Source organism: Mus caroli, unplaced genomic scaffold, assembly GCF_978045245.1.
Source record: "Mus caroli unplaced genomic scaffold, Mus_caroli_1 scaffold_14, whole genome shotgun sequence".
In the NCBI taxonomy this organism is placed as follows: Eukaryota; Metazoa; Chordata; class Mammalia; order Rodentia; family Muridae; genus Mus; species Mus caroli.
Window position 1 is genome coordinate 49668285 of NW_028227269.1, and position 22943 is coordinate 49691227.

At 39.5% G+C, this 22943-nt stretch overlaps 1 protein-coding gene across 2 annotated transcripts in view; it reads left to right on the top strand.

Moving 5' to 3' along the window:
- Window positions 1–21423, top strand: part of Scfd1 (sec1 family domain containing 1) — a 66963-nt gene extending 45540 nt beyond the window's left edge. Inside the window, exons 18-25 of one of the 2 annotated variants that reach the window (XM_021178899.2) lie at window positions 3134–3196; window positions 4943–5018; window positions 10588–10641; window positions 13820–13872; window positions 16254–16287; window positions 16944–17009; window positions 18834–18902; window positions 21228–21423. In XM_021178899.2, coding sequence (XP_021034558.1) covers window positions 3134–3196; window positions 4943–5018; window positions 10588–10641; window positions 13820–13872; window positions 16254–16287; window positions 16944–17009; window positions 18834–18902; window positions 21228–21251 — 439 coding nt within the window. In that variant the 3' untranslated portion in view covers window positions 21252–21423. The remainder of the gene's footprint in view (window positions 1–3133; window positions 3197–4942; window positions 5019–10587; window positions 10642–13819; window positions 13873–16253; window positions 16288–16943; window positions 17010–18833; window positions 18903–21227) is intronic. The other variant, XM_021178900.3, reaches the window with a different exon arrangement.
- The last annotated feature ends 1520 nt before the right edge of the window (window positions 21424–22943 follow it).

Sequence of the window (22943 nt, forward strand, 5' to 3'; positions counted from 1 at the left end):
TGTAAATTTCAATAATTTTCCAGAATGCCATAAAAGGTCTTGACCTTCTACTCCTTCTAAGGATTTATCCAAAGAAGTTACTGGAGCCATAAAAGTATAGCAGTGAAAACCAGCCTGAGTGCCCAGCAGTGAACTGGGCAGGGAAATGGAGGTGCTTTAGCCCCGTGCAGTGGCACACTCCTATAATCCCAGCACTTGCAAGGCTGAGCTAGGAGACGCCATCACAAGTCAGTACAGCGTGGGCTACATAGCAACACCACGTCCATCTGTCCATCCTTGCTAAAATTGTGGTATTTTTGTAAGATAGAGTCCAGCTGGATGATTAAATAAGATAGGGGACTTAAGGCATTGGCAACATTTGTGTTACTGTGTTAAGAAGGGAAGGGTTGTTTACAACACTTAGATGATTTATTTGATAAATACTCTGAGCTCCCCATACCTATCAGCTCAGCATTCATGGGCTGAAAATACTCTGGAAAAAACAGCTGCTAAACTTGGTATATACGTTTGTTTGTTTTCTCCTTAATGTTATTTCCTAAACAATACAGTATAATAGTTATTTACATAGCCTTTATTTTATATTCCATATAATTTAGAGATGGTTTCAATTATAGGAGATGGCATGCAGAGGTTGTATGGACATACTATACATTTTATATAAGGAACTTGAACATTCAGAGATTGTCATACTTTTGAGGATTCTGGAACCAACCCTCATGAATGCCTGACAATACTATCTATATTTCCTAATTGGGAGCATGATGAACAGGACCTGCATTGCCATTGGATTTACATGTGTTGAAGAAACAGTTAACAAACAAATGAAAGAATAATGTTGAACTCTGCTGGATGATTCAGAGACAGTAACACTGAGTGATAAGAGCTTAGCCAGTGACTAGATTTGCTCAGTAGGGTAAACTTCGACAGTGAGCCAGAAATAGAATGACAGATTACAGTATGATCCGCCTGCATGTGACATGCATACATTTGGTTGTGTAGCTGAAAAGCGTGTGCCTGAGTGTCACTTCATGTGCAGGCCTTCTCCTTTGGCTGCTTTTCCTTTCAGACCTCTAAAGCAAGCATTGCCTGTGAACTGCTCTTCATCAGTTTCAGACAATAAGACTAAGTCTGCATTCCAGTCTCCATTACGAAAGAAACACCCAGGTTCTTAACCGTGGCTTTCTCTAGAGGGTGATGTGGGTGCCTTTTATTATCTATGCTTCTGATGACATTTGAAATTTCTCTTCTGTTTGACCATGTTCTTTGCACTTAAAATATAGTTAATCTCTAATTTGTAACATTTGTTTTACTTTCCAATTATAAGATATTAGTTTAACAATTTTAAGAAATTGAGAAAGATAAAAAAGAAGGTAAAATTCACCGGGTGTTGATAGCACACGCCTTTAATCCTAGCACTTGGAAGGCAGAGACAGGTGAATCTGTGAGTTCAAGGCTACAGAGTGAGTTCCAGGACAGCCAGGGCTACACAGAGAAACAATTTGGGCCAGTAAGATGGCTTAGCAGGTGAAGTCACTGTAATGTTGGTGACGTGAATTCAGTTCCCACAATCCACTTAAAGGTAGGAGAGAGAACTGACTTCACACAGTTGCCCTTTGACCTCCATATGGTCATCATAGCATGCATGCATATACAAAACAGGAATAAATCATTTTTTAAAGAAAAGGAAAATTTTACTTGTTCTAGTAATCATGGTACAGTCTCTAGTCCCAGGACTTAGGAGACTGAGGTAGATCTTAAGTACGTGGCTAACCTGGGCTACATAATTACACATTTCCCCTGAATCAGTGATGCAGTGTTTTGTCCTCTAGTCCCACTGTTAGAGCAATGTCTCATCAGGAAGCCGAGGAAGCTTCGTCACAACTCAGCCATAAAGAGCTACTTCTATTCATTCCCGTTAACTGTTTGTGTAGTTTCCAGTACAAAAGCCAGTTCTAGTGAAGGCATTAGTTCCAGTCCCCGGAGGTAAATAATGCTTTGTTTATAACCTCATTTTTGAATAAAACTGAAAATTTTGGGTTTACTTGGGGATTTCTCTCTTGCTACTTGATTCTTGTCAGGACAGAAGCTGAATATTTTTAATATTTCAACTACTCCATTGTTAGTGATTACTATTTTTTTCACTTCTGCCCATCCCTCCTCTTGTAAAAAACATATGAAGTAGCTAAAAGTCATGAAAAAATACGGTTGCCATAATGTCTGTCGTGTGCTACTAGTGTGTGATGGACCAGGGCAAAAAGGATGCTGACTCTCATTTTAGTCATCTGTGTTGCATTTTATGCACACATCTGCAGTGGGAAGAGCAGACATCAGCATCCTGGCAGTTGACTACCTCAGAGTACTGGGAGCCTCTGGGAACATTCTGTATTCCAGAACGTGTAAAGGACTGCAAAAACATGTAGAGGAAGGTCTTTTTTAAAACACACTGAAGTGATATCTTTTTTCCCCAATTTTTAATAATTACAATTTAAAGAGATTCTAAACTCTCATAAAATTCATAAAATACATGACTGTGCAATTACATATAAAATTGCATGGTTTGTAATATAACTGAAGGGAAAACATCACTGGGTAGTGACTGAAAAGATTAATGATAAAGGACGTATGTCTGAGCTGAGTCCTGAGAGGAAGTGTGGCATTTCCTCTGGTGTGAAAAAGGGCAGTGAGTTTGAAGTCCCCAAAGCACAGCTTGAGCAAAGGTCTGTCAGGGAGCAGGGGAGTATGTGCTGTACCCAGCTCTAAGCCAAGCTTAGTTGGTACATGCTCATTCTCCTATGTGTGCACGTCTCTGCCTGAGTTCTATTGTTAGTGACTGGATAGAAAGAGGAGAACCCCTCCCATCGGGGCTGCACTTCTGGTTTCTGCTTGTTTCTGCAGTGTTGCTGTTGGAACCCTGGGCCTTGACCTGCTCCAGTGTTCTGGCACTGAGTTACCTCCAGCCCTGTGTTGCTGTGCATTAGGGAATCTCAGGTTTTGATGTTAAATATAATGTAATTAGTTTAAAACATTTTTATTTTTTCTAAAAAGCCAGGGCATCTTAGACGTCAACTCCTTTAATGCCAGCATACTGAACGATAACTGTCCACATGTGAATACATATCTCCTTATTTCATAGGGCTTTTGCCAAGATGGCCTCAACTCCTGCCAGCTACGGAAACACTACCACTAAACCAATGGGGTAAGGATTTAGTAATGTTGGATGGATCTTTGTACTCAAGCTTTAAGCATTCATGCCTTAAAAACCCAGTATCTAATACCGTCCTGAAAGTCCATTATGATACAGAATGTCAGCGTTTTCCTGGCTTCCTGGAGTAGCTGAGATTCTCCTTTGAAAATGTAAGGGGGCAGCTTTCCCAAAGATACGAGCGTATGAGCCATCGGTTTCATATGATCCTCTCTTTTTAAAACATTGTCTTCACTTTTAGGAATATATAGTTAAAACTATATTGTTAAAGCTAGCCACTCAGCCTAAGCGTAACAAATACAGTCCTCAGGGCTGCGGATGAGACCTCGCTCGGGAACAGTGCACTCAACCTGTGCATCACAACTCCTTTGGGAGTTGACTGACCCTTCCACAAGGGTTGCAGATCAGATATCCTACATACCAGATATTTATGTTTATGACATATGTGCATAATAGTAGGAAAATTAAAGTTACAAAGCAGTAACGAAAGTAATTTTATGGTTGGGGTCACCACAATATGAGGAACTGTATTAAAGGATTTCAGCATTAGGAAGGCTGAGAACCACTGTTCTTCTACAGACTGCTATACTATTGATGACAAGGCAATTCTGGCTACTCTTTTCTATATCACACACATTTCAAATTCCTAGTTTTTTTTTTTTTTTTAAGCTAAAATAAAAGTATGAAGCCCAGAGAAAAAGAAATTTATCTAGTTTCAGCAATCCAGCGGGCCTCCCCTCTGGAGAGCATGATACGGGTTGCCCTAAACCCTGCTGCCCCAGTAACAGACTTACCTGGCATGAAGAATAGTTTCAGGGCCATGTATCCCATCCAAGGTTACTTCTCTTATCTCTGTTCATAGGCTTTCCATCCTGTTTCTCTTAGTTACACAGGAGAAAGGACAGGATAAGGGAAAGGAAAATAATTCCAGAGTTTAATAGGTACATATCCCAGTGTCGTGTCTGCAAATCATATAGAATATGTAGAGCCTAACGTTCCTTATGTATTTTATACTTGAGGCTATTAATAAATGTGCTTTAAGAAAATCTTGGCTAAATTGAAAACTGCCCCTAGCTTTCTTATGTGGTATAGAATTATTCTTGTCTTACCAAATGTCCTTTGATCCATGATATAAGACTTTGAAGTAGAACTGTAAACCTAGTATGGCAAATAGTTATTGGCATTCTCTGTGTTTGTTTAAAGTTCACAAGTAAGGCAATGCTCACTGCTTATTGTGCTTACATGTAGGTTTTCTGTGTATAGAGTGGAGATGGTACACGTAACAGAATTGAATCCAACTCTAGTGATGCAGAGAGCACAGCAACTTGATATATTTTTAATATTGATAGGCAATATAGTACTATGTGTGATTGAACTCCAGAAGCAAAGTCTGAATTACTGTCTTACATCTGATTATTTTTGCATTAAAACAATCAAAGAGAAACTATATGCAAGGCTAAGCAATTATATTGAGGGCATCTCTTTATAGTTTATAGTGATTATTTTATCACTTTTATTAAATTATTAAATAAATGTTTATTAACTTTTTATCACTTATTAAATATCACTGCAGCAATGATATCCATGGAAGTAGAAATGTTCACAGCCCTTTTGTCTGTGGGAAACAAGGTGGTGGCAGAGGGAGCAACCTGTGGTGTGTAATTGGGCAAACTGTGTGTCAGCGCAGACTGTACAGCAGTCTGTACTTAATGCCATCTTCATTTGTCTTTCCCATACCAGTCTCCTGTCCCGAGTCATGAATACAGGATCCCAGTTTGTGATGGAAGGTGTGAAGAACCTGGTATTGAAGCAGCAGGTGAGTACACTTGTCAGAAAACGTTTTGCAGACTTGAAATGTAGATGTTGATAGGTTCGCTACCCAGGCAGAGAAACTTCTGGATTTATTCAAGTAAGACGTATGAGGAGAAAATTAGAACCAAAGGATCCTTATTGGCATAGTAGGGAAATAAGACTTCTTTTTTATGTGTAGTTTAGAACTCTATGACTATATACTTTTTTTTAAAAAGATTTGCTTATTTAAACTGTACTGTCTTTTGTACTGTGTTTTGATGACTTCCAACTTTTCTTTTATCTTATTGTTTTGGTTTGGTTTTGGTTTTGGTTTTGGTTTTGGTTTTGGTTTTGGTTTTGGTTTTGGTTTTCTGAGACAGGGTTTCTCTGTGCAGTCCTGGAACTCACTCTGTAGACCAGGCTGTCCTCGAACTCAGAAATCCACCTGCCTCTGCCTCCCAAGTGCTGGGATTACAGGCGTACACCACCTCTGCCCAGCCTGTTGTTTGTTTGTTTTGTTTTTTGTTTTTTGTTTTTTCGAGACAGGGTTTCTCTGTGTAGCTCTGGCTTTCCTGGAACTCACTTTGTAGACCAGGCTGGCCTCAAACTCAGAAATCTGCCTGCCTCTGCCTCCCCTGTGCTGGGATTAAAGGCATGCACCACCACTCCTGGCTGTTTGTTTGTTTTAATAACTGGAACATCTCTGGCATATGTAAGGTACAGAGTTTTATATCAGTACTAAGATAAGATACAGTGTTTCTCATCAGTACGGAGATACAGCGGTTCATGTAAATACCTAGATAAAGTGTTTCATGTCAGTGCAGAGACTGCTTAGACCAGGCCGACCTCGAACTCAGAAATCTGCCTGCCTCTGCCTCCGGAGTGCTGGGATTAAAGGCGTGCACCACCACGCCCGGCTAGAAGAGGTTTTTTTGTTGTTTTTTAATATCCCAAATGTTGTCTCTCCTTCTGGTTCCCCTCATAGAGTTCCTCCCCCATCTACCCTCTGCTTCACCTCTGAGAGGGAGGCCACCCCTCCCATATCCCTCCACCCTTGTCCATCAAGTCTCTACAGGAGGAGATGAATCCTCTTCCACTGAGGCCAGACAAAGCAGCCCTCTGCTGCATATGTGCCTGGGGCTTCAAACCAGCCTGTGTATACCTTGGTTGGTGGCTCAGTGTCTGGGAACTCCGGGGGTCCAGGTTAGTTGACAGTGTTGGTCCTCCTGTGGGGTTACCATCTCCTTGAGGGCTCTATCCTTAGGAGAGCTTTTAAAGGCCAAATTAAAAGATGCTTAGCTGGATCTTACTGTCAGATGTACAGATCCCTGTTTCAGGATGTTCTCTTTCTCTGAACCTCCTCCATACTTTTTACATCTTTCTCGTGTTTTCTTATGGTAGTTTATATAATCATTATATGTGTGTATATATATATGTATATATATAACAAATCCCGTGGCACTTTGCATAAAGTGAGTTTCTGGTTTCAAAGAACCTTCAAATTTTTTATTTAGGAATAAATAACAAATGAACACCATGTGCTGTTAATAAGGAATAGTGAGAAATCTTCATCTGCTTTGTTGAGTAAAAGCCTTCCAAGTTTTCTTTTTAAGGTAGTGGCATGATCTCCTGAGTATTTGAGAGTACTCGTGAGCCTCAGTACAGGAAATGCTTTAGTGCTTGCTGGCAGCACCGTACCTAGTTCACAGTACTGCCCTGCGGCACCTCAAAGTAATATGCAAGATTGTCTAAATTGGTTTGCTATTAAGTATTTTATTATGGCAACACAAAAATTTGTTTTGGAGTTCATGAAATACAAAATTATCATTTATGACCTTAAATTACTTTGCTTTTCATAACATTTCAAACTGTTAAGAAATCTGTTTTGGCACAGGCAGTTAGTTTTAAAAGTAAAAATTGAGCCCAACAGTGGTGACACACACCTTTAATCCCAGCACTCAGGGGACAGAGGCAGGTGGATCTTGAGTTCAAGGCCAGCCTGGTCTAAAGGGTGAGTTCCAGGACAGCCAGGGCTATACAGAGAAATGCCATCTCAGAAATAAATAGGGGGCAGGGGAGGAGAATCAAATTTCTCTGTGGTGAAAATTGAATTCTCCTATTTATATAACTCTTCTGCCACTGTCAGAACCATAGTATTAACAAGGAAGTTGTGTGGATACAGCTTTAAATTCAGTTTTTCCAGATGAGTATTCATCTCTGATTACTCCAACCCACACTGTAAATTCTTAGCATTAAGAATTTACTTAAGAGTCAAAGGGTATGGACATTTGTAGTTATTCTAATAAATATTGCCAAATTGCTCTCCAGTGTAAAGTCTCTCTAGTCTAGAAATGCATGTTAAACTCATAGAAGCCATTGTGACATTGTACTATCCTGATACCCAATATCTAGAGGCACTTGCACTATGGAGTTCTATGGAAATTCGGGAAGAATCATCAAAAAGACTGAGCAGATACAAACTTAGGATACTGTAATTTATACTGCTTACATCTATAAAGGGTTGTTTTGGCTTTTTAATTTTTTAAATTTATATTAGGGGACATATGTGGAGATGGCTCTCTCTTTCCACCTTTATCTGGATTCCAGGAATGGAACTTGGGTCACTAAGCACCTTTTCTTGCTTGAGGCTTTTCATTGGCACTATTAAGATTAACTAATTGGACAAGAATTAAATTAGTCAGTAAATTAAAAACGGATAGAATTAGCAGTGTTCCGTTTTCTAGGTTACTTATAAGAGCCTTTGTGTTTTGTTTTATGGGCAGCATGAGTTTTCTGCATCTTAAGTATCAACCTTCACATAGCCAGTTGAGTGATATTTACAGACTTGAATCAATTTGTGTAAGCATAATTATACAAAAATATAATTATGATAAAAGCATGAAGTTGCATAATTTAGAAATCCCCACTGTCTTTGACTCATCTACCAGAGCAATTTGTCTTTTAAAAAAAGAATTATTAATAAATAAAATACAACCAATTAAAACATCCTGGAAGACAAACTTGATTGCCATGTATGATCTCTATTTAGGATTATTATTTGTAAGAAAACTAAAAATAATGTGCAACAGAAAATTTGAACTCTGAATATTATATAATAACCATTTCACAGTATAAATAGACATCGTAGCACTATACTGTATATTAACAGTCTAAATGTCAAGCATACATTAGTAAAATGAGCAGGAGTGGAGATAATTTGTCGATGGGTTTCCTTCTAAGGCCCAGTTACATTTGGGAGATCTACTGAAATATCTGTGGTCTGTCTAGTAATGACTTAAGGGGCTTGTTTGAACACTTTAGGACTATAGTGAGGGCTGTAAGATTTGCGTCAGTTTGCAGCTCTCTGGTGAAATTAGGTGTGGAGGGATAGATGTGGGCCCATATAATCCTACTCGGTTGATTTTTATTGGAGGCATTATTACACTGTGATTGAAAAGGAAAGTCCCTTAAGATTTTATGGCTTCCTCATCTATAATATGAGCATTGGAATTAGTCTGTAGATTTGCTTCTAGCCTATTACCTTACAACTTGGGAAACATTATTTATCCCTTAGCCTCTGTGAGTTTCCATCTTTACTCTCCAACACACTGATTGGGACAGCAGAACCTGCTTCCAATCCTGCTCCCTCCATCAGCATCATAAAACCAGTCTTAGGAAATCCTTCCTAGTATATAGTTTTTATTTTTGCTTCTGGTAAATTTCTCTCCGTTTAGAAACAGATTTTTTAAATGATGAATCATAATTTATGATTTATTGTCTATGGGACTCTGCATCTTAAATCTATGTAAATGTTTTCTGCCAAGCATGCCTAGTCTAGGCCTCCTAGGCCTTTAATCCTAGCACTAGGAGCCAGAGACAAGTGGATTTCTATTTTCAGGCCACCCAAAAAACCTTCCATCCATAGCAAGTACCAGGCCAGCTAGGGCTACATAGTGAAATCCTGCCTCGAGAACAAAGCAAAATATACGGTGTTTTCCATTTTATTTCTAAAAACCTGTGTCTAAGTATAGAGAGAATTGTGCTTAGACTGTTTTCATCTAATTTTGTTTGTCCTTCCCTCGGTGAGGTTTATAAACTGTGACGGTAGTTCTCTGCAGGGAGACTGATGCATTCTACTTGCTGTGGTCCACATGGCTGCAGTCCAAATTTTCCTTTTCTGTGATCAAGTCTCCCTGGTTGCCTTGGAAATCACCATGGAAACCAGGCTGGCCTGAAACTCACAGAGATCTGCCTACCTCTGCCCCCTCGGGTGCTGGGTTAAAGGTGTGCACCACCACACCCAGCCATTCAAATTCTTCATTCATAAAAGTTTGTCCTGGCTTAGTTCAGCTGTTATTTAACACAACCGAGAGCCTTAGGGAGTATCAGTTGAAAGATTGATCTGTGGCCATATTGGTGAGAAATTAATTATCTTGTTTCTTTATTCATGTGGGAGGGCCAGACCCACTGTGGGGAGAACTGTCCATCTGTGGCCTATGCGATAGCTGAGGGTGAACCTGTGAGCAAGCCAGCAAGCAGCATTCCTCCATGGGTTCTGCCTTCTCTAGATGAGCTATGACCTGGAAGTGTAAGCCAAAGAAACTCTCTTCCCCTGGTGGTTTTGGTCAGAGTATTTATCGCAGCAACAGAGAGGAAACTACAACAGAGTTTACTTACCTTCTATGAAGAGATTTAGTGTGTAATTGATTTCCCCCCTTTGGTTATTTAGATGAGACTCACACTGTAGCCCAGGCTGGCCACTAACTCATGGTAGTCCTCCTGCCTTAGCCTACAGAGTGCTGGGATTACAGGCATAAGCCAAGACTCCTCACTTCTTTTTTAAATTATTAACCCAAGCTTTCATTTACACAAAGGACACCTTAGTGGAGTGTCAGTTGGTGACACATATCCATTGTTTTTATAAGCACCATGCCTTCTATCTTCAAAGATGTGTTTCCTTCCTCATTCTGTACAGATGGAGGCTTCCCTTAGTCTTAAAATGATCTGTAAATATTGACTGAAGGATGAAGCAGAGGTAGTTGATTCTTTTTATCAGGTTATAGAGACCATGGAAAATATAAGAATTGCGAGACCTTGAACAATTTTGCTAGGAAGACAGTTTCCTCTGGTTATCACATACTTGTTGGCAAACGTGTCGTCATTTGTAGTATGGCTATCAAATACAGAACAAGATTTAATTATACCCGTCCTGAACGTCTCTTACAGTACACAAAGATTCATCATAAACAGTTTAAATGCCTACATTTCTACTTATTCTCAGAGTAAAACGCTTTGTTCTTTCCTGGTTTATGACATATATTTCTCCATACTCTTTCTGTACTGCACAGCTCTAGCTGTGCACTCAGATTCAGAAGGTGAGTGGGGCCTGGGTGGAAAGCAAGAAGGGAACAGAAAGTCTCATCTCTGTAGCGTTTCCTTGCTCTGGAAATGCTTTGGCTGGGTGCTAAGGTTATTTACCTCTGACGTGCTAACTGTGCACATAAACTTAGCATTTGTTTGATTGAAACGTATTCACATATATAGAGTGAGCAAGTTGTTATTCTAGTATTTAACAACACTAATGTCTTCCACAGAATCTACCTGTTACTCGAATTTTAGACAATCTCATGGAGATGAAGTCAAACCCTGTAAGTAGCATTTACATTATATAAATTCTCGGTTGTACCAGACCAATGGATACAAAAGGTGATAAATCCAGGCTGACTCAGTGTTGTTGAACACAATGTGTGAGAGTAGCAGAGTCCATGTTCTCAGTGGCATCTTGTAGACAGCAGCACAGAATTGTGATTCAAGCATTCTGATTAGTAGTCATCTGAATTAAATTTATACTAAATCTTACATGTTTAATGTCAATACATCCTGAAGAACACATTTCTATAAAAAAAAAAAAGTTGACCATCAATAATGTGAGAGAAACAGACCAATTTAAGGAAATTAAATTAGGAGAAAAGTACATAGTAAAACTTGTGACTATTTCAGATGGCACTAAATCCCCTTGAGCCAAGCAAGTAAATAACAAAGTTGTTGGCAAATAGTTGGTCAAGCTGTCTATCCATTGGCTGCTCCCAGCAGTGACTTAGAAAGCTGTCACCATGGTTCATCACTGGCAGCCAAGGAGCTGGTTATATCATGTGTCCACCCATCGAAACTCTTACGTTAGGTCCATCTGAAGCCTGTAGACGTGGCGGTGGAGCTGAGGATTTCAGACCTGAAAAAAATGAAAATAATATTTAAACCAGTGTGACTCCTTCAGTAATTGTTAAAACATGGCTTATGGAAATTAGCAAAAACAATTTTTAAATTCACACATGTGGAAACTAAAACACCAGAAAATGTCCAACTGCTGTTATGAAAGTTACTGGAAAATTATATGGTATAATAAACTTTAAAAGATTCTCGAATTGAAGAATATGTATAAAGCCAGACAGTGGTGGCACACATCTTTAGTCCCAGCACTTGGGAGGCAGAGGCAGGCGGATTTCTGAGCTCAAGGCCAGCCTGGTCTACAGAGTGAGTTCCAGGATAGCCAGGGCTATACTAAGAAACCCTGTGCATATATGACTAGTTGTCTTAGAAAATATCTCATTCTGGGCAGTATAATCTGAAAGGTGGCCTGAGCATGATAAAGGTGGGCATACATGAATGTGAAAATATAGAGGACATATACAGCAGGTTAAGGACACGCAGGGTGCTTTGTTACTGATTTCTGTCTGTCTTTGTCTTGATGTTTTCTTATCAACCAATAACTATAACAGCAGGTACATTAATTGTGTACTTATGTGCCAGGAAACACTCAGCAAATTGTTACCTCATAAATAATTTAATCCTCAGTTAAACCATCCAAGCAAAGTACTACTGTTACTCTCCTTTTATAGATAAGGAGAGTGGAACAGGGTGAGGTCAGTTAACTTGCTGGGGTTACATAACTCTTTGACTATTATACTGTGTTAATTAGAGTAGGGACTGTATGCTCTTCACAGACTCCCAGAACTATAGAGTGAAAACCATTGCAGGTCATTTAACAAGGGAAAGAAGGTGACCAGGAGACATGGCTGCTTCATGCAACAGAACTGAGTTCTGCTCCTCTGTTCCTCCGGCCCAGAACTAGTTGCAGCCATTCCTTCCACAGTCTTCACAATAAAAACAAGGATAGCTAAATTTGAATGAGTCTTAATCAGATGTTTCTTTGAGCTGCAGAAGTTCAGTTATCAATACTCTTGAGTTTATAATTAAAAGCACATTACTACAGATGGGGTTTTTTATTAACTAGAAGAGACTTTTTTTCTGTTTTGAACATATTTCTTCATCCACCTGCTATGTAAGGGAGCTGTCTGCTTTCCCAGTCCTCTCCTGTTTGTAGATAGGATTCCAAGGTGATTTGAAGACACTGAGGAAGTTAGCAAAGTACAATAACTTAGACCTGACAGGTAATGGTGAATGGCTGTATGCATCTCACTTCAGATGCTTTGAAATACTGGAGCCTGGACTGGGCATGTAGCTTAGCTGGTGTTCAAGGCCTGGGTAGATCTCACTACCACATAAACCTAGCATAGAGACAAATGCCTCTGTTCCCAGCACTTGGAAGGTGGAAGCAGGAGGATTTGGAGTTTGAGGTCATCCTTGGCCACACAATTAGTGGCCAGGCTAGGCTACATAAGATACTCTCACATCCTTACTGTGTGTGTGTGTGTGTGCATGCATGGCACATGTGTAGTCAGAGGAAAACTGTGGAAGTTGGTTCGATCTTTTCGAAGTCACATGGGTCCTGCAGATGAAATTCAGGGCATCGGGCTTAGCCGTAAGTGTGCCTTTACCTGCTGACCATCCTGGAGGCCCACGAATGCATTCCAGTCTGCTGGTAGGCTTTCCCGTGGGCTGAAGGAGTCTGACTGCCCTGAGGTGCTATACTGTTTCAGAGTATTGACCGTTAGGCTCGGGACTGAATGTTACCAGCATGTGTACATTTGTCATTTGCCAGAGGGTTGCTTTGCTTTGTTTTTGCAGGGGGCTGGGGGTCTGACTCTTTGGCAAGAAGACTGAGGTCAGGAAGTAGTTATAGCATGAAGTAGCAGATCTGTACATCACAATTCCTTTAATATCAAGAAGCTTCCCATTTATTATAACGTTCCACAACTCATAGAGCCAGAGAAGCTTAGAAAGCTAAGAGTGTGGGTGACTCAGTCTGAGGCACATCTCCCCTGGACTAAATTGAAGCTCTTTTTCAGCTCTTATTTATCCTATTTTATGCTAACAGTCATTATTAATCTGAAGAAATTCTAATGCATTAGATGGTGAAATGCTGGCCACATATACAGCTGATATCCAGGATTATCTATGTCTCAATTCTAAATTCTAAAATTGATCCGGTCCCAAAACTTGCATATAAAAGTCTGAGCCTCCTATATATTATGTGTCCTGTATATTCAGTAAAGTCATAGAAAGACAAAGTTCTAAGCAAAAGCCCTTATGCAGTAACAATATATGCCTTAGTTGGGTTCACATCCTATTTCTGTTACTAAGTATGTGACCTTAGGGAAGTCAAATAATCTCCCATTATCCCAGCTTGCCCATCTAAAACTGTGGGGTAATAATAGGAACTGGCTGAAGGATTGAGGATTAGTGCACGGAAAGCCCTGAAAATACACCTTATTAACACATAGTAACGTCTCATTAAGGATTAGGGACAGTTGTTACACATTCGGTGAAACAGGAAGATTTGTTACAATCAAATACTGTGGCAAACTATGACCTTCTAAACAGAAATTCCATAGTCATGGCAATGTGTCTTATTTTTGTTTTTAATAGGAAACTGATGATTATAGATATTTTGATCCCAAAATGCTGCGGAGTAATGACAGGTAAGGAGCTTTTATCGTGGTGGTGTTTGTTGTGGGTTTTCCCTCTGAGAATGGAAATAATGTGTTATAAGACTTTACTAAAATTCTAACTGTGGGAGACTAGTTAAAACAGTGTGTATTTTAATCTCTTTCAGAGATAATCACTGGTAATTAGGATTAGTATCTTGTTATTTTCCCTTAGTGTACACACAGAGAAATAAATTTAGCTGTTTACTATTTATGAAATGGTGTTATCATAAACAAAGTGGAGGATTTAGAGAAAGTGTTTTTAAGTGAATATAGTTATTGAACTAAATGAGAAGACAAGAACTCTGATGGAAACAGTTATTTACGGTGGTGGCGGCAGGAGTGGCGGTTTGTCATGGTCCAGGCAATCTCGTGTCCCTGAGAGCCATTTCTATAAAAGCATTTTATGCTAATAAATCCACACACTGTATATTTTCTGCATTTTATGAAAGACAGGATATAGTAATTGACCTTGGCATGCTGTGGTAAATCTTCTACCTAAATATGCCCCAGCAATGAAAACACAACTCAATTAATATGAATCCATGCTGTGCGCCTAGATTGGGCAGATCTACCACTACACTACCATCTTCCATATCTATGAGACCCCTTAGAACTTGAGGTTTCTCCAGGCCATTTGCTTCTGCTCCGCTTTTTTTCTTTTTCCTCCTTCTCTGCATCCTCTCCCTCTTTTTTCTCCTCCTCCTCCCTCTCCTCACCTTCCCTTTTATCTGCCCAATCATCAGCTCTCCTTTATTTTACAAATTAAGGTGAGAAGCAGGTTTACAGGAAATCACCTGAGTACTGACTCTTTGTTCTCAACTGTTCATAGGAGAACGGAATTAACATCAAATATAATTAGCCCCAGGGCTATACACAACGTTTCCCCCTTTCTATCCAATTAACTTTTCAAGAGTGGATTCCTGGTAGTATGAGAAGTAACTTAAAAGACAGATAACAAATAGGCAGAATTAGAAGGAAATGACTGGATGTCCCTAGCAATAAAACTCCAGGAGTAAGTTTCCTGCCTGTGCCTGAGGGTAAACCCCCAGCAGTCTCCTCCCAAGCATTCATGTCGGCATGGGTGTTTGCAGGGGTGGGCTAGCTGCTAAGTTATTAAATTGCCTGGTAATTTCTAGTGTTAGTCTCTTTTTCTTCTGAACTTAGCAGAGGTGCTGGTATATAAGAATAATAATAGCTAATAATAGCTGTCACTGGCAAAAGAGAATTTGGCAGCAAATTACAGAACAGGGAATGAGGACTGACCTCTAGTGGTCCAGGGTTTTCTTTAGGAGTGATGAGAATGTTCAATTGGAGAGTGATGTTTGCACATATACTCGTGGTCATTTGCTTCAAAGAGGATGTGTAACTCTGTCTATGCTAATCATTCTTCCTTGCACTCAGCTAAGCGTAACCATAGGAGCTGAGAACTGTTTACTCCTAAAAGAAGCATATTAGAGATAATTAGAAAGGATGCCAGCAATTGTAAGACAAACAGGCTCCGAACACTCTTTTATCAGCCTTTTCCTATGTTATCCCAAGCCCTGATTATTAATAACTCATGATATTGTGCTATTTAAGTCTCCATTCTCACCACCTCCTCTCTACCTCCGAAGAACTTAAAACTCTGGAATTAAACTATATAAACATTTTTTTGAGGTGAACATTTATTCATTTTTGTGGAGTATAGAATATTTAAACAGGCCATTAGAAGTAAGAAAAGATGACAGAAGTATGCTCAACAACTAAACAGTTCACACTGGGAGAAAATGAAGTTTTACCACAGTGTGCATTTCAACTCTGACATGTGGAAACTTGGATCTCTTGGATGCCAGGTTATTATTTTTAAAAATGTCATGTGTGGCACACGCCTTTAATCCCAGCACTTGGGAGACAGAGGCAGGCGGATTTCTGAGTTCGAGGCCAGCCTGGTCTACAGAGTGAGTTCCAGGACAGCCAGAGCTACACAGAGAAACCCTGTATCGATAAAGCCAAAAAAAAAGAAGAAGCTAACACAGACTGTAGGTCTGGCCTCTCATTTCCCCTTCCCACCCTGAGGAGGATGCAAAAGGAGGTGTTGTGTTTGCGTGTGGCAAGGTTGCACCCGTTCCCACCTTCCTCACTTTCTCACAGAGGCTATCTAGAGTTTATGTCAGTTGTTAGTAGGTTGTCCCCTTCCCTTTTAGACATTGAGATATCTACCTTCTAGCTCCTTCCTCTACAAAACTGAAGAACCCCCTGCTTCCCAAGAAGGTGGACCTGGAATACCTTCTTAATGCTGCTCACAAGTGCACATGAACGTGTGTCCCCATACCCATCTTACCTGTAAAAGAAGCCAAGGATGAAATTTTCAGTGCAGTTTCTCTTTATTGCAGCTCAGTTCCTAGGAACAAAAGTCCATTCCAAGAGGTAAGTTTAACAAAAAAACTTCTCTGCTCCTAAAAAAGTAACAGTAGTCCCAAGGAATAGTTTGTCATGGGCAAAGCTTGTGACCATGAATGGCCTTCAGGTAAATTCAACTCTGCGTACCCAAGATACAGCCTTGATACAGCCTCAGCAACTTGTGTCACCCTGCTTTCCTTAAGCTTACGCGTGACAGAATAGCAGAAAAAGGAGTCTTTGCATTGCAGTGAGCATTGTACATGTGGAATTCCTGCAGTGATTCCAGTGTTTATGAAGATGTGACTATATGACTATATGAGCATTATACATATGGAATTCCTACAGTGATTCCAGTGTTTATGAAGATGTGACTATATGACTATTTGAATACAGACACTTCTCATTGTGAGTGATGTGTTGAAAGTTGCATGTTGGGTTTTCCAGTGTTTCTGCCTACAGCAAATAATAAAAACTCAAAACTAACCTTCAGAGCTATTGTTTGCTCTTGTTTGCTATTACTGGATCGGATACTGCAGTTAGACTTTGAGACAGCAAAGGGCTTAGATTGTAGTCTTAGTCATCATATCTCAGTTTCTGAACAGCTTCCAGACTGAAAGCTGTGTTGCTTAAAAGTAAAATGCTTTAACCGTGTTTTCTCCCTTTTCCTCCGTTTGTACTTTTAGGCCATTGTCTTTGTGGTAGGAGGAGGCAACTATATTGAATATCAGAATCTTGTTGACTACATAAAGGTACAGTTGAGCCTTCTCATCTCTCTCTTGGTGGTGTGAGTCATGTCATTAGAGAATTAGCATTGGCCAGCGCCTATCCTGACCTCTGCATAACTACTTTCTAAGAGGTGGTTTTTTTAAGTTATACTTGTGAGCAAAACACACTAAATCATACATTAGAGTCCCAGCTACTTGGGAGGCCAAGGCAAGAGGATCTTGAGCCCAGGAATTCAGGGTCAGTCGAGGCCACTTGGCTAGATTTCATCTCTTATAAAAATAATATAAATACAAATACTGTATATAGAGAAAATTGCCAATTTATCAGTTTTTCTGTCATAGTCATGATTCTACTAAAATTGTACTGGATTAAAAATAATATTTTATAAATTATTTGGGCAATCTCTTGATGTACTTTAAATATTTAGAGACCTCAAGCTCTTCCAAGATTTTTCTCCCTTAAGATGATTTATAGAACTCATTTACCTAAATAATACATGCTTTATTCAATTATATTAACTTACATCAGCAACATACTTCTAAAAAGCATTTAAGGTAGCAAATTAGAAATAGAATCCTACTGTAAACCTTAGAGTGGTAGAAAACTAAAAATACATGAGGCACCAAGCCTAATTTGAAGATCAAAATAAAATAAAATCTATAGGCTGGAAAATTGGCTATTGTTATATAATAGAGTGACATTTCCTAACTATTCAGTTGTTAAGGTATGATTGTCAGTCTTTATGCCCTCCTTACATAGGAATTAATATAAACTACAGTGGAACAGGGGAACACATTACTCCCAGGAGTCTCACTTGATTGCTTGCCCTCAGTCATGCACCCTAATGTACTTTTAAGAATCTGTGCCAGGCATACACAGCAGAGGACTGCCGGGTCTGGGTTCAGGCAGAGAAGATGCACCTAACCCTCAAGAGACTGGAGGCCCCAGGGAGTTTAGAGGTCTGAAGGGGGGGGGGGGGAGGAGGGATGGGATGGAGAAGAGTCTGAGGGTGGACCAGGAGGAGGATAAAATAGGGAGAGAGAGGGGGCGGGGGAGGAAAGAGAAAAAGACAGAGAGAAAGAGAAAGAAAGAAAGAAAGAAAGAAAGAAAGAAAGAAAGAAAGAAAGAAAGAAAGAAAGAAAGAAAGAAAGAAAGAAAGAAGAAAAGAAAAGAAGACAAGAAAAGAAGACAAGAAAAGACAAGAAGAGAATCTGTGTGTCAAGGGCCCCCAGTCTTGCACAAGGAACATCTTTATGCTGCATGCACACAAGTGACGGCCTAAGAACAAGTTAGTACTAGAATATTTGGTAAGCTGAGTGTCTTTAAAATTATACCTGATTCATTAGACAATGCAAAGGATTAGTATTTGCTATTTGTTGCCTTTCTGTTGTATAGATCTGTTGAAAACATGATGCTCCATTCTTGAGAGAGAAAGACCTTCTTCCTGTATGTTTATGCGGTTTAGGATACACACACACAAACATACGCACATACACACACACACATATACACACACAGGCACACACACACACACACACACATGCTTAAATCCCAGCACTTGAGAGGCAGAGGCAGGTGGATTTCTGAGTTCTAGGCCAGCCTGGTCTATAGGGTGAGTGAGTTCCAGGACAGCCAGGGCTACACAGAGAAACCCTGTCTCGAAACACCAAAAAAAAAAAAAAAAAAAAAAAAAACCACACACACATTTTAAATCTAACACCAGCATCAGACAAAAGACTTTTAAGAATAACCCTTCTCCCCAGACTGCCCAGCAGGCTCATTCCTGGGAATGTGTATGCTCTCTCTTGTTGCACAGGTCTATCTGAGTTCTCTTCTGCTTTTTACAGGCAAAGCAAGGCAAGCATATTTTATATGGCTGCAGTGAGATTTTTAATGCTACACAGTTCATAAAACAGGTAGAGTGGGCCCTTTTTTATTGGTTTCTCTTAGCATAACACAAGGTGCTGTTTGGGTCTCTCTTCTGTAAAAGCTATCAGTTATTCAGTGGAAGTCAAATCAACTGAACAAAAGTCCATCTAGTGACTAAGTTTCACTATGGCTATAAGGGCAGGTCTGGTGCACTTTAATAAGGTTAACAACCCTTTTGAAAAGGTAATTATTTAAAATTGAAGTTATCCTAGTAAGCCAAATTGAATTGAGCATTTCCTATATGTTGTCAACATGTCTGGTGTTGCCAGGCATGTGATATTTGGGGCTCAGGACTCCTTTGTTGAACAGCAGCATGCTCAGTTGATATGATTATGTCGACTTTGAATGTCAGTGGCACCTGTAGCTGAGTGACTGGGCTCATTTCCATACAGTCCTTTTAAATCCTCCCCATTAACGTTCTCAGTATTATATTGATCTGAGCTTTTTTTAATCGGTCCATCCAGTAGCCCGGTCAGTAGCATGAGGGTATAGGTAAAGGAGCCACAGCTTCTCGCTGTCACCCTCAGCCCCTGGAATTTCCTTATGACTTAGGAGCCAACTCAGGCCAGACCATGATTCATGGTTTTGATGCTGAAAAGAATTTAAGGACTAACGAGTTTATTAAGCAGGAGTCGGAGGCTCTATTAAAGACATTTACAGCAGGTTGAAGCCCAGCTTTTACCAATGTCCTGAGAATCTCAACTCAGGCCCTCATGATTGCATGATGGGCACTAACTGACCGTCCTCACCAGCCACACGGTTTATCTTTCACACTGTACGTTTTAACTGTGCCTAGCCATTGTCATAGTTGAGTACCATGTTGGCAACTTATTACATAGATTTGCAGTCTCAGAGCATTTATAGCCTAGAAGTGTGGTGGGCTTAAACCATGAAGGCTCTCTGGAGTTTTCACACCATGTTGCATTTCACAATACAAGCACGTCATTAAGTGAGTGTGAGTTTTATATCTTAGCCCACAAATTGCTAAGGATTCTGTTTCTCAAACTGAACCATTTGTTTCTATCTCAAGTTTTAATAAATCTTTCTTCTATTTCTGTTCTCTGTTCTCCTTAAAGAGGGTAGTTAGCAGTTCCATTATTTTCATTTGAGTTTGTTGTTGTTGGTTTGCTTTGTTTGTTTAGTTGATTTTTTTTCTCTGCTAATATTTTTTTGTTCTTTGTGAGCATATTTTCTTTCCCTTCACCAGTAGTAATTATTACTGATTCTGAGAGTCTGTTATTTGAAAAGTGTGGTCGTCTCTGTCCGTTGGCATTGCCTGCCACGTAGGGTGCTACGTTTCCTGCTTGCTTCTCTTGTTATTACCTTTTCTCCTGAGCCACGTGTGTGATTTGTGCTCTGACAAATGAATGTCAGTGTTCTAAAGAATCCTGACTTGTAATTCATTATGCAGGGTGTTGTTGTGGTTGTGGTTGTTGTTGTTGAACTCTAAGCTGTTTTTTTTTTTTTTTTTTTTTAATTAAAATATTACCTCATTTTGCTCTTTCTTTTCTCCCTTTAGTCCCTCCCTTGGCCTCTGTGTTTCATACATATCACCTTACATTCTCAGCTGTATAGTGTGACTTGTGTGTTTATGATTTCCCCCATAAACACGGAGTCCACCACACACTGCTTTCGAGCTTTCTCCCTCACTGTTGCCCTAAACTCTGCTCTGATTCTTCAGGCAAGCTGATCAGTTGCAGGGTTTCTGTCACAGGTCTTCCTGCCTGTGCAACACCAGCTAGGGCCACAAAACCACAGTCATCTAAAGGTTAGGCTTAAGTCATCTCTAGAACCTTCTTACCTTAAGTTGTTCTCCACTGCCTCTGGGGAGTTGATTTCTGTGGTCTTGCTGAAGGCTTCATACTGTTACCTCTGGGAGAGTTGGTTCTATAGGGGTTTTTCTAGTCTTCCCGAGCTGGAAGTGGAGTTGGGTTTTTTAATCTTCTGTTGCTGCTTTTAATAATCTTTTAGGAATATAAAGTATATGGCAAATATACTTTAGGAATACTTTTAGGAATATAAAGTATATGTTATAAATATACTTTTAGGAATATAAAGTATATGTTAGCACTTCTATTTCTTAAGAACTTACTTACATTTCTCTATAGAGAATTTCATACAGTTTAATATCAATGACTTATGCCCAGGGTTTGCTTGTAATGTTTAGATTTACATGCCATGACAGGGTTATATTTGAAAGCATATGTTAAATTATTTTGTTGAAATGTTTTGTTCTAAGAGTATATAATAAGTAGGAAACCTAGGTTTTTTGTAATATAAAAATTATATTTATAATTTTTCTTTCATTTTAGCTGTCACAGCTTGGACAAAAATAACACAGAAGAACCACAGTGGGGTAATCAGTTTGGATAGATGTAAAAAGAGCCAGCTGTGTCCTTCTCCATGGCCATGCCCTAACTGCAGCCTGTCAGAATCAGTCATTTTTAAAGAAATTCTATACTTCATATACTGTATAATGATTAAAATAATAAACCATTTCAGAAATAACAGCTTATTCTTGTTTGAAAAATGAAAACATACATTGGGAACAAGGAAGCCCAATGTAGAGATACTAAAACAGCTTACAGCTCTCAGGGGAAGCTGGTCAACATTGCTGTTGTCACACACACCAGCGTTGCTTGAGGAATTCCCTACCTACCTTTCATGTCTTTGTTGTTGTTGTTGTTTTTCGAGACAGGATTTCTCTGTGTAGTCCTGGCTGTCCTGGAACTCACTCTAGACCAGGCTGGCCTCAAACTCAGAAATCCGCCTGCCTGTGCCTCCCGAGTGCTGGGACTAAAGGCGTGCGCCACCATGCACGGCTTACCTTTCATTTCCTTTCCAGTGGTTTTCCACATTGCTTATGGATCTTTAGGTGGACATTTTAAAGCCACTTTGATATGTATTTCTTCTGAGACACACACAGAGTAAAGACTGCTGTTTATAAGATGTTGATAGGACAACATATGATTTGCAATGGACAGACAAAAACCATCCATTCTTGAGAGTTCTGAATAGAAAGTAAAAATGTACAGTACCACAGAGAACAGTAATCGTCCATTCACTGGTACTCGGAATCGGGCACTAGGAAGTGGGCCACGGATAATTATAATTATATAATTATAATCTGGAGTAAGAGCTGTGTCAGAAGTTAGGGAACATCTGTCTCGGGAGTTAAAGGCACAGCAGAAATTTATGCAGAACAGGCACAAAATGTGAAAGGATGGACTAATAAACTTTCTGCACTCAATTACTGAACAATGTACCTACAGGACATTTAAAATGCTGGCCTTGGCATGGAGCCGTCAGGATTAATAGAATTGGTTGTAGACTTTTCACACCATTATTTACATTAGGAACTAGTAACTGACTAATAATCCAAAAGACTGTGGGAAATTAGAGGCATAACTTTCAACGCATTCTGAGAAAACTGCAAAACACCACACACTAAAACGCACTGTTACAAGTAAAGAGCTTAAAGTCATCTGTATAGTTCAAAACCATGGTTAAAAGATCAGGAAACTGTCTGATACTTGTCCATCATGACTTAGAAAAAAAAATTATGTAACAAAAAAGGACCAGAGAGATGGCTTAGTTCAATAAGTTAAACCAAACCCGATGCTTTTGCTAGTTTGAACCCACAGAGCCACATAAAAGACGGAGAGAACTGATTTCCAATGCTTGTCTTCTGCCCTCCATGTGTACAACATAATAAACCTTTGAATGTAAAAATATTTTAATATGAAAAAAAGAGAAATTATTGAAACAGAATCAGTGACAGGGTGCTGTGTACTGAATTCATCATAATGACAGCTGATTTCTCAGTGGAAACTTTGAAATCCAGAAGAGCCTGGAGTCCTTTTAGGACTTTTGTATGTCCTAAAAGACCTAGAAGACAGCCAACCTAAAATAAAATACCCAGCAAAACTGTCTGCCATGACTGAAGTAGAGAGAAAAACCTTCCCACAACATAAGCAACCTAAAAGAATTATATCCAACAAACCAAACTTAAAGCACTGGAAGCATTA